Raw genomic sequence first — 12047 nt, 5'->3', positions numbered from 1 at the left:
CCTTCTTTCCGTTAACAAACACCGTTTGTTTTAACAGTAAATTTATTTTTAATTTTTAATTACAATTATACCCTTATAATAAATATAAATTAATATATTGATTTGAGACATGTCACAATTAATAATTTTTTTTAAACTAAAAATTAAGATACAATTACATTTTTGCCTAAATTATTTGCTATAAATTATACCTTTCTAATGATCAAACCTTTCATATGTGATTAATACTAATAAAATGAAATTTGATTAAACCCTTTTTCTTTGAGGAATCAAAACCATTACACTAGATTGACTTGACGGCGACACTTATAGTGAGAGATAAAGTTCAACCTGTTCTTTGGAAGAAGTTTTGGTTAGTATCTATGTTCATCGTACTGCAGTTGCTAATTTTCTTTTTTTATCTTTTTGTAATTTTTTATTATAAAAATAAATATAAATGATTTCATTATCATGAAAAGAATCTATGTTCAAACATTGAATCAGAATTATACGGCTTTTTTTTGGACTTCTTGGTGTATAAGTTTTGGATTTTTGGGGTTTTGGGTATGTAGGTGGCTGGGTTGTTTCTTGTTTGTCCTGATACTTCGTTTTGGTGTTGAAAATTAATGATTTTTTTATTAGTTTATTTTGGTTTGAGATGAGTGCTAGTGAATTAGTTAATATTTATTGTACATTTGATTAAGGAATCGAGAGTTTTTTTTTTAAACCATACTTTATTGATTTGGTCAAAACTTAAAAGAACGATTCCAACCCACGCTAGCTAGATGACAGTTGTTAATTGTGTTATATCTCAAATTAATATATTAATTTATTTATTATAAGGGTATAATAATAATTAAAAATTAAAAATAAATTTATTGTTAAAACAAACGGTGTTTGTTAACAAAAAATGAGGTTATAAGTCATTTTTGAAACGTTGAGGGATTTTTTGTTCATTTTCTTAAACGTTGGGGGGTTGAATGTCCTTTTCCCTTAATTATATGATCCCCACCTATAAAGCTCAAGTCAAGCTACCAGGATTATAGTATTTATTTTTAGGGTAAATTTTTTTTTTGTGCTGCTAGAATGACAATTTTTAATTTAATCTCTTCTCTTTTAAAAGTGTGAAAATTTTAATTTAACCTTATTTTCATTTAGAAGATTAGGGGAAATGGTGGGCATGCTAATGAATCTTTTTGTTGTCTTCTTATCTATAAATGGGGTAAATTTATGTTTTTAAACTCTTGAAAGGTGTAAATTAAAGATTGCCATTTTAAATAGCGGTAAATTGAAGACCCATATTTTTATATTCGCTTGCTACCTAAATATTGTTACTAAGTTCAAAAGCTTGGCTCACAATCTATGCACTTTATGGTGGACATAAGCCACTGTGACTGGGGAATCATTATGGATTGTGATTTTGAAATTACAAATACATCTAAGTAAGACTTAATTTACATTGCACCGTCTCTTTTACTAAACCTACTTGGGAAACTTTAACCCATAAAAAAATACCTTATGAAACGGGTTAATCACCACAAGAATTTAGGTCTTTAGTGATGAAATTTTTTAAATCATCTTAAGTATGTTTTAGTGACGAAAAACTCATTTTATCGCCAAATATGTAATAGAAAAGTGAGCAATGCTGACAAAAGTTTTGCGTCACCAAATATACAAACAACGACGATATACTAAGCTCGTTGCTAAAAATATTTAGTTTAAATCTTAAATTAATGCCAAAATTTTAGGCCCTTTATAACGAAATTTATATTTTATCTTTAAAAATACACATTTACCAATGAAATTATAAATTCATCGTTAAAAATATTCCTTTAAAAATTTGACATAAAGTCAAAACTCCAGACCTTTAGCAATGAGGTTTACATTTCGTCGCTAAATGTGTATTTTAGCGATAGACTTATAGTTGCATCACTAAAAATATTTGTTTAAAGACTTAAAAACTACCAAAATTTTAGACCTTTTTGTTAATTTTAATTTTGTTACTAAATGGGTATTTTTAGCTGCGAAAATATAATTTCGTCGCCGAAAATATTCGATTTAAATCTTAAATTAATGTCAAAATTTTATACCTTTTGCAATGAAACTTAAATTTTGTCACTGAATGTGCATTTTTAATGATAAAATTTAGATTTCATCCCTAAATGTGTATTTTCAGTGACAAAACTTACGATTTCATTGCTAAAATTATTCGTTTAAAATCCTAAAGAGCAACCAAAATTTTAGACCTTTTTGTAACAAAATTTAAATTTCATTATTAAATGGGTATTTTTAGTGACAAAAATATTATTTAATTGCTGAAAATGTTCGTTTAAAAATTTAAAGCAGTTAAGAGTGCATTTGGTATTGTTTTTCACATGATTTTTTGTATTTTGTTTTATAAACTATAAATAATTAATTTTTAGTGAAATAAAAATATGTTTGATTGATTGTCTTTAAAATAGTGTTTGAAAATGAAAAAGTGAACATATGTTTATTTGTTTGTCTGGAAAAAATGAAAATATTGGATGAAAGTAAAGCAAAAAAATGTATTATAATGAAAAAAATTTAATAAACAAAGTTTTTTTAATCATTATATATTTTATTAGTTTTTTTAATCATTATATATTTTATTATTTTTTATTGTAAATTTTTTATTTTATAAAAATGAGATAAAATATTTTTTTAGAGAATATTAAAGATCTTTAAAAGGTATTAAAATAATACATTACCATTGTAGGAAAAAATTAAAAAGATTAAATAAAAAAATTGTAGTATAACTTAAAATCAGTAACCAGCCAACATGATAAGTGATAGATTTTTTATTTTCTTATTACGCAAGTAAGATTAGGGGACCCATTTGAAAAATGAAAATTAAAAAAAAAATCAATTTCTTGTTCTCCATTATGCTTCTAGAAATTTAGAGAATGAGAACAAATCATTCTCTATTAGAATTAAATATTATTTAAAAATAACTGAACCAAATAAATTTTAGACTTCTTCATTCTTGAAAAATGAAAAAGAACAAACAAAAACAATGCCAGACGCATCCTAATTTTCTGCCAAAATTTTAAACCTTTAAAGACGATTTTCATTTCGTCATTAAACAAGTGAAAATTTCAAAATTAAAGGCAGATTATTTTTTGCCGGAAATAAGTTTTATTGGTAAACTTTAAATTTCGTTGCTAAAAATTATGGTTTGCTATTTATATATCATTTACTTCATTTTTTTCATTCTTTCTATAACTTTTATTCTCTCATCTCTAATATGTAATTCTTATTCTTTAATTCAATCTCTACTTTGTTTCTCTCATCTCTAATATACAATTCTTATTCTTAATTTAATCTCTACTTCTTTTCTCTTTTATTTTTAACATAATGTTATTTTATTTTTATTTTTTGCTTTTACTTATCTTATTTATTACAACTTATATTATTACTATGTTTAGAAGTTAACTAATTATTATTTGTAGGAAATATTGAAGATCACTTACGCCAAGATGAAGAAAAATCAAGAAATTTATATTCATTTATAAAAATTCTTTCAAAAGAATAAATATTACATTTTGTAATTTTTTTAAATATTTTTCATAAATGCTAATAATTCTTTTTAAATTAGTTTAATGGTGAAAATGATAATAACTCTCTTTGTCATAATGGTGTTAGTTATCATTGTAATTTAGTGATAAAAATAATAATATTTTAACAAAATAATTCATTGTTAAAAACATATTCAGAGCACAAAATACTCTTTTTGCTACGAATTTATTGACAAGATTTTGTCACCTTTATCATTTTTACAATGAAACTAAATTTATAGAGACGAAATTTGAAAATTCATCACTAAAAACCCAACGTGACACTCCTATTGCAACGAAAAGACGACAAAAAAATGATACATAAATAAATAAGATAAGTAAAAGCAAAAAATAAGATAATAATTGACTTTTGATTTTTGATTTTGCCATTAATAAATAATATAATTTCATGTTAGCATGCGATGAATGATACATACATCAAGTTCTACATATAAACTTTATATCTAAAGTTTGTATGGAATCATATAATTACTCAAAAGCTTATTGCGCGTGAAGTCAACAAGCGTAACATGATTTATATATCTAAGTGGGACATATAGATATAAAATAAGGATAGAGTGAGAGATAGAGTTACCGCACCTAACTTATTGTCAGCCATTTGAGCCTATGGTGTTTAACTTGACAATGTAGGCCTCAACCACCCACATATTAATATCTCATTCTTGAGACCATGGTGCACCACGCATAAATATCAATTAGATCGAATTTTTTGGAAACGCATAAGCCTAATTCGTAATAAAAAATTAAAAATTCTCTAAGTATTGATAAGTTATATTATAACTTACATCACAACAATAGCGATGCCCAATAATCCAAAACTAATTTTTGGTTGACGTAAGTTAAGGAGTTAAAATAAGTGGATTTTATTAGTTGCCATTTTTAGATTGATTATAGGTGTTGTCAAAGTTACTTTATAATGTAACTTACATCACACTTAGGAGTAGGAATTTTCAGTTTTGGTTCAGGTTATAGTCCGTTCGGGTTTGAGAATTCAACCCAAACGAGTTGAAAAATTATTTTGGTTTGTATCGATTTTCAACACTAACAAAATGAAAGTTGCAAGCTGCAACAAGCTAACGATTGATTACTAATTGCGACCGACTACTGACGACTACAAAAGAGTGACGAGTGCTAATGAGTGTTGACAAGTGCTAACGACCAACTAGTGCAATGGAGTGCTGGTAAGAAGAGTGACGATGTATGGTGGCGAGCTCAGTAGCTGATGGGTTTTGGCTATTAGTGAGTGAGATAAAGGCTTAGGGTTAGAGTTAGGGTTTCTAACTTTTTTTTTTAAGGTGAGGATTAAATGGAATTGATCAATGGGGAATTGGAGATCGGTTGTTAGATTAACTGATTTATATTTTTTCTTTTAAATGTTACCTAGTCAGTTTGATATTCAATTTAGTTGTAACCCAAACTGAATTTAGATCCAATCGATTTTAAGAGTTGAATCAAATTGAACCGAAAATCAAAATTAATTTCATATTCGATACACCAGCAGTGCCCAATAGCCCAAAAATAATATCTAACCAAACCATACTTTATTTGTTTTTGGTAAGCAACCAAACCATACTTGATTTTGTGGATACAAGGTTCTTATAATGTACTTTTAAGTTACATTAATATATAGTATACGTCTCACAGATAGTCATGTCTAATAACCCAAAAATAACTATCCAACCAAATCATAATTGAGTTTGTGGATACCGCTTATGGATTGACTAAGTTACATGATAATGTAACTAAGTCTTGTATCGGTTTGGTTTAGAATGTATCATGAATACTAACTACACTCTTTTCTTGCGTTATAAGTTTTTGAGGATGAAAATGATTGTGGTTATTATAAGCTTGAGCATCAATGAAGAGCCCTTGTATTAAACTTACTATTGTTATTCTTATTTTGTAATTAATTATAAGCACGACGATAAAAACGATTATAAATTGAATGAAGATTCAGGTGCTCCCACTACGGGCTACGGCTGCAAATCAACGAGGCTATGCGCGTTAGATACTTAGATACAATTTTTATTTATTTATTTTAATTTACTCCAATCCTTTAAATACACTCATAATATATGTAACTAAATTATGTTACACAAATATACCCGTAAAAAGATAAAAATATCTTAAATATAAAAAATACGGACCAGGATCCGGTGCTCAGCTGAGCTTGTGCTGAGCATCAAATCAATGGTCAGTAATTATTTGGGACCCACATGAGATAATTACTTACCATTGATTCAGTGCTCAGCACAAGCTCAGCTGAGCACCGGATCCGTTTCTAAAAAATACGGTCAATAAATATTTAATTTTAAATAAAATTATTTTTGTATCTAGAAAGGATCTGAGTTGTAAAAAGAGAATTTCGACAAATTATTCCATTGTATTTACCAAAAAAGGGAAAATAAATGGTACGCATAAAGGGGTGTACACGGCAGATACGGTGGGGACAGCGGTGACGACTGAACAAGAAAGATCAAAAGTCAAAAGCAAATGGGGAAAAAAAAAGCGAGCGGCAGTTGCCGCGTAACCGCGTTAGCTTGGGCTATTAATACAATCTTACTGTAATTTTTTATCTACCAAACGTGGATTTATAAAAATTTAATACAAGGAGGAGTTTTAATCCAACAACCAAACGAGCCCCGAAAGCAAAAGCCAAACACGGTGCCGTTATAAATAGACCAAAGCCAAAATCGATTTTAACGTTGAATTCTAATAATAGCTCTGAATACAAACAAACAGCAGAAAACTCTATCTCATATGTACAAACCACAAGAAGAAGAAGAAGTTATACAGACAAGCTTTCGGCTATCAGGTGAGTTCTTTCTTTACTTTTGGCACACCGTTGTAGTGCTTAATGTTGATCATATTTCTTTCCCTTTCTTGCATTGTCTTCTTTGCCGTTGAGTTAGCATTTGTGTTGCTGATGAAAGTGAGTTTTTTTTTTCTTTTTTAAATCTTGCCAACTATGAAAGTTTATTGTTTTTGCCTTTTCCTTTACGTGGGGTCGCGTCAAATTTTCTTTTTTGATGACTGAGAAAGTTTGGGGAAAGAAAGGAGACGTTTTTGCATCTCAAGAACTCAAAATTCTAAGTTTTTAATAGAAAGGGTTGGTATTTTCTTGGTAACCAAACTGGGGAGATGGGTTTTTATGTTTCTGTATACTTTCAAAGGTCAGAAATATTTCATTTCGATCCTATCTCTAATATTTTGATAATGAGTGATTGCTGTTGTTAATGATGAAATTTTAGTTGACTACAAATAACAATGTTTAACAGATATCTTGTTGAATTTGTATTTAAAGCAATTTTTCTTGAGGATATGCATCAAATAGTTACATTTTGACCAAGGTTATGTGTAATTGTGTTTGGTTGGTGAGAAACCAAGGGCAAGGGGAAAGAAAATAGAAATGCGCTGCTGTGTCAATAAATGTGACTAGATCATTTTGACTAAGCCATACAGTTGTCATAGGTCTGTGGTCCACCCAAAAATGTAATTTTGTGCTGGAAAAAGTTTGTTGATGTTAATGTCTTAGAAGCCATCTTTATTGGATTGACCTTTGACAATCTTGGTTTGGCCCTTTCTGGATTACGGTATCATCACTCGATTTTGGTGGTATAAGCTTCAAATTTTGATGACGTAAGAAAGGATCCTTAAACTTTACCACTTGTGTTATTAAATTACAGGATGGACTCAAATTTGGTCTCTATTAAATTGATCTTTTCATTGTTAAGTTTTTTTTTTTTTAAAAAAATTTTGTGGTTGGGGGTTGATGGAATTTTTTATTGCAATTGATTGGATCTTGAGCTTGACTGGCAGCTTCAGCCCTTGAGTATCAAATATTTTTTGGATTAATCACTGATGGTCGATCTGCTTGCATAAGGCTTTGTTGGTATTAGGGTTTTAATTATTTTCAAATTCTTCAATGTTGGAACTTTCTGCATTTTCCACCACTTCTTTGTATTTATGCCTTTGAATACGAAACACAACTTTCAAGTTGCTGATTAATTTGTTGGATGGTCCTACTGGATGTGTGGTGTAACTGGAGGCCCAAGGCCATAGTTGATTAATTGCAAGTGGTTTTAAGCATAATCTCCACGAAGTGATAACAAATTCTAGTTCCAATTTGAGCTAATTGTAAATAAGAATGAATTCCACATAATAATAAGTTTTCTAGATTCTGTCATAAGTAACTTGCCTTCACATAGTAATAATTATTTGCATATTACAAAAATTTTTGCATATTACAAAAATTTATACGTTACGTTAAAGGTTTAACATGAAATAAAATATTTCTTCTACAGTTGTTTGAGATAATGATTTATTCTTTAGAGTTATCACATTTTTTAACTTGTAGGTACATAATAACTCACTAATATGAACACTTTTTGAAACCAAAATATTTCTAACTTTTCAAATGTGTTTAGAGCTTAATGAAATTGACATGCTCTATTAATTAATAATTAATGTATTTACCTCTATATTACTTACACTAAAAATAACCAAGTCAAAATAATAATTTTTGAACTAAACCCTAAGTTCTAACCTCCTTATAATAATAAAATTAGTTGGTCCTAACAATATGAATATAGAGATGTTTTACTGTATATTGCACTCCCTTTCTTGGTGTCTTTTCTTCTTAAAATGAGTAATTTATTCACATGTCTATTTAGATGAGTGGATTAGTATAATTCAAGCAGGTTATTTCGGAAGGCTAACCGAGCCGTCTTCACATTATATTGTAGAAGTTTTGTTATCATCAGAACTGGATGTCCTATTGACCTTTAGAGTGTTTATGTGGGATGCAAATTGCTTGTGCTAGAGCTGAAATTCTGGATGCAATCGTTTCTTTACCTCTAATTAGTCTTTAGTTCTTGTATAGCTTTGACCAAAAGAAAAAGGTTGTTCCCCAGCCTTGGCCCCTTCATCTCCATGCCGTGTGAATTGCAGCTACTGAGTGAACTAGTGTATATTTGTAACAAGGTCATGAATTGCGGTTAGTCCATTGAAACATTATTGACATGTAGGACTGCATGATCATACTAATCATTCATTTGCTAGTTTAATCATTCAAATATAGTCGATGCTTTTAGTCATCATTACTTATATATGTTTGTGTAGTTATTAGTCCTGGGCTTTATCCACTTGACTTCAATATACATTTGCTTTCTTGAATTCATTGATATATCATATGGGTAAGCAGTAGGTCTGAAATTATGTGTCATGTAACATTGAAGCATTTACCAAGATCATTCCCTACAACAATCAGGTTGATCTTGCCCATTGTGTTGCTTTGGTCTCAACGTTTAAAATTTTTATCAGACATCAAGGCAGCGGTCATGAATTAGCTCATCTACTACTTTCTTTAATAACATAAACACCAAACACTATTGTGGGATGTACATAAAATGCTTTTGTGATATTTTGAGAACCAGTTGTGTGAAGTAAACTATTGCCGACAGAGTATACATTTCTCTTTGATACTGGCAGGAGGAGCTTTTCAGGTACTGTTGATTGTCATAATGTTTTATCGTTGATTTATGCTCTCTTCTCATGGGTTGCGTCTTGACAAAGAAAACTAAACAAACACCAGGCTACGAGGAGCCTACTGTTCTTGCTGCTGAAACACCTTGTCAGTCATCATCCTGCTCCTGTACAATTCCTGCTACTATTTATACTTATTTTATCTGTGCTTAATCATTTATCTTGCATTTGTGTTGCTTATGGATCCATGTCACAATTTTCATTGTCTGTCTCTAGGAATCCATTGTTTTGTGCTTTTAAAGTGATAATAAGGAATTTATTTTCTGAAAGTTAGAATGGCATGGATCAAAACACCTGCACCTTGAAATAAATCTCTAAAAGTAAAATAGTGAATAGAATTTCTTGGATAATGGAATATGTTCAAGATTCGATTTTCCTGTGGGAAAATAACAAACTTAAAGTTTTCTAGAACATGTGACGTAATGGATGTTTGTGAGCATATTTATGGTTTTGCAGGCTCTGGAATGCCCTAGTTGGGGATGATTGAGTTTATGAATGATGTGGATGTTTATTAGAAATAGTCCCAAAGTCATCAGCATCGTAGTTAATGTAGAACCTGGGTTAATAATATTTTAAGTAGTGAAACCTAATAGTGTTTAGCTTGTCCACTTTCAGTTGTTAGTATACTGCTAAAGATGAACCTGGACATCTATTGTTTAGAATCAGCTACGGATTTTTAATTACACTCATTATTGGAAATAACGTCATGTTTCTCATTTTTGCAGTTACTGTTTGTGAAGTAGAAGCCTTATATGAGCTTTTTAAGAAATTAAGCAGTTCAATTTTTGATGATGGGATTATTCACAAGGTATATTTCCTATTGTTGGTTTTGAACTGAAGTATAAATTCACCTCTGTTAGTTTTGATAGCTTGATGGTTATTGGACGTGACATGATTTTAACTTATTATAATGTAATATACAATTATTGTGACATTTTAATGAGTTCATCTTTTAAGACTAGCTAACTCTATGCTATTCTCGGAGCAGGAAGAATTCCAACTTGCCCTCTTTAGGAACAAAAATAAGAAGAATCTCTTCGCTGACAGAGTGAGTAGTGCTGGCTCCTAATATTGATTTTCATTTGCTGGCTTGGCAGGCATGCAATTAGATGTATTTTTGTCACTTTTCATGTTTCAGCCGGTTAGATGTATCGTATTGAGCTGATGACTTATAATCAGAACTCCAAAAGTAGTTGTAACCATAATGTGATGATTCTAAGTTGTTCCCTCTGTTATAAGATGTTATAAAATTCTAGTTCTATGACTTGAAGACCATGTTGTAATTTTAGCATTATAAATGCTGCCATGTTCTTCCCTGGCGTTACTTCTGTTTCTAAGTTACTTTATTGTTTGGCAATATTGTAGATTTTCGATCTTTTTGACTTGAAACGCAATGGGGTTATCGAGTTTGGGGAATTTGTTCGATCATTGGGTGTCTTCCATCCTCATGCACTTGTGGAGGACAAAATTGCTTGTAAGATCAATTTCTCTCAATAGAATCCTTACACATATTTCTGCTTATAATATTACCATGCTTTTGTTGCCACTGAGTGCATTATTATCTACTAAGTTGGCAAAAATCTTTTTCCAGTTGCTTTCAGATTGTATGATTTAAGACAAACTGGGTTTATTGAGCGGGAGGAGGTAAGTGTTGCAATTACTTTGATTATGTTTTTCTCCAGCATATTTCAAGATCTTTTATAATAGTTTGTTAGGGGTGCTCCAATGCATCTCGAAATGTGCATTCAGCAAAATATGCTTATAATTTGATAGCACCTGACAGTTAAAGGAGATGGTTTTGGCACTTCTGCATGAATCGGATCTTATACTTTCAGATGATGTGATCGAAACTATTGTGGATAAGGTGCAGATAACTCAAACTTATAAATTATGCTCTTTCGTGATTATTTGGCCCAAAATTTCTGAATTTTTTTGTGCATTACACAGAGCTTCAGTGATGCTGATACAAATGGTGATGGAAAAATTGACCCAGAAGAGTGGAAAGAGTTTGTGAAGAAGAATCCATCTCTGATAAAGAACATGACTCTTCCATATTTAAAGTGAGTATTACATCGCTTGTGCATCTGTTCACTTATTAAAAATTAAAATTATACACTCTCCAGCACACTAGAAATCATAAGTTTGAACATGAATAATTTCAAATGTGGTTTGGTGATTTACCAAATTCTTGTGACGGAATTTTATTGCTTTTAGGCCATTTCTTTGAAAACTTGCTTACCTAGGATTAATCTTAAGGAGCCATTTCTGTTTTACAGGGATATAACCTTGGCATTTCCCAGCTTTGTTTTAAGTTCTGAAGTTGAAGACTCAGAAATGTAGGCTCATAACAAATCTACCGGGCATCAACCTCCTTGCTCCTCGGTGGCATTATCAATGACATTGCTACAGGAGACCTTTGGCTTTCAACTTTGCTTGATTTTTTATACAGGGGCAACAGAAAATCCAGCTTAGAACTCAAGTTTACGGCGCCCTCAAGCATAACCAACTGGCAAGATGTGTTCGCCCAGCTGCCCTGTTTAGCAACCTTTATTCGTTCTCATAACAAGTGGCCGGTACAAATCAACTGGCAAGATTTGTTTAGGTTAATCTGGTCATAGCATGAGAAATTTCCATTTTGATAAGGTACCAAGAAGAGGTATATTTGTAGTTCAATCCTTGTTTGTTTAATAAATGGATTTTTTTTTTCTCCCTCTGTGATTTTGGGCAAACTATGCTGCTAGAAAAAATTTTTGTATAGTTTGTTTTGGGGGAAACTCAAGTTGATTAGGTGCAGAAAAATGGGTGAGTGTTAGAAGAATAGCCCTTTGATAACGTGGCTTTCCGGAAAGGCATCCTAATCTTGAAAGATTGGCTTGGGTAATTTATAGGTGTAAGCATTCGCCTCCCATTATCATATATGCCTTTTTG

General features: G+C 30.6%; 1 protein-coding gene across 3 annotated transcripts; it reads left to right on the top strand.

Annotated features, from left to right (window-relative positions):
* The first annotated feature begins 6152 nt into the window (after positions 1 to 6152).
* On the top strand, positions 6153 to 11828 carry LOC102625423 (calcineurin B-like protein 7). 3 transcript variants are annotated; one of them, XM_006493246.4, is made up of 9 exons: positions 6154 to 6390; positions 9066 to 9228; positions 9845 to 9927; positions 10108 to 10167; positions 10485 to 10593; positions 10711 to 10763; positions 10903 to 10983; positions 11067 to 11179; positions 11396 to 11828. In XM_006493246.4, exons 2-9 carry the CDS (start codon positions 9129 to 9131, stop codon positions 11457 to 11459), a joined length of 663 nt encoding a protein of 220 aa, XP_006493309.2. In that variant the 5' UTR covers positions 6154 to 6390; positions 9066 to 9128; the 3' UTR covers positions 11460 to 11828. The 3 variants fall into 3 exon arrangements, with proteins under 3 accessions (XP_052295003.1, XP_006493309.2, XP_006493311.2); XM_006493248.4 differs by having other exon boundaries at positions 6155 to 6390; positions 9066 to 9207; XM_052439043.1 differs by lacking the exon at positions 9066 to 9228 and having other exon boundaries at positions 6153 to 6390.
* The last annotated feature ends 219 nt before the right edge of the window (positions 11829 to 12047 follow it).

Source organism: Citrus sinensis, chromosome 3 (assembly GCF_022201045.2).
Source record: "Citrus sinensis cultivar Valencia sweet orange chromosome 3, DVS_A1.0, whole genome shotgun sequence".
NCBI classification, from domain to species: domain Eukaryota; kingdom Viridiplantae; phylum Streptophyta; class Magnoliopsida; order Sapindales; family Rutaceae; genus Citrus; species Citrus sinensis.
Note: the sequence above shows the minus strand (reverse complement) of the source record. Positions and strands in the feature narration are given on the sequence as shown.

Excerpts from the sequence above, each read along its gene's own strand:
- LOC102625423 (XM_006493246.4), top strand. The coding sequence starts at position 9,129 with ATGGGTTGCGTCTTGACAAAGAAAACTAAACAAACACCAGGCTACGAG. Across the intron at positions 9,229-9,844 it reads TCAGTCATCATCCTGCTCCT|TTACTGTTTGTGAAGTAGAA; the intron begins GTACAATTCCTG and ends TCATTTTTGCAG. Across the intron at positions 10,764-10,902 it reads GGTTTATTGAGCGGGAGGAG|TTAAAGGAGATGGTTTTGGC; the intron begins GTAAGTGTTGCA and ends AGCACCTGACAG.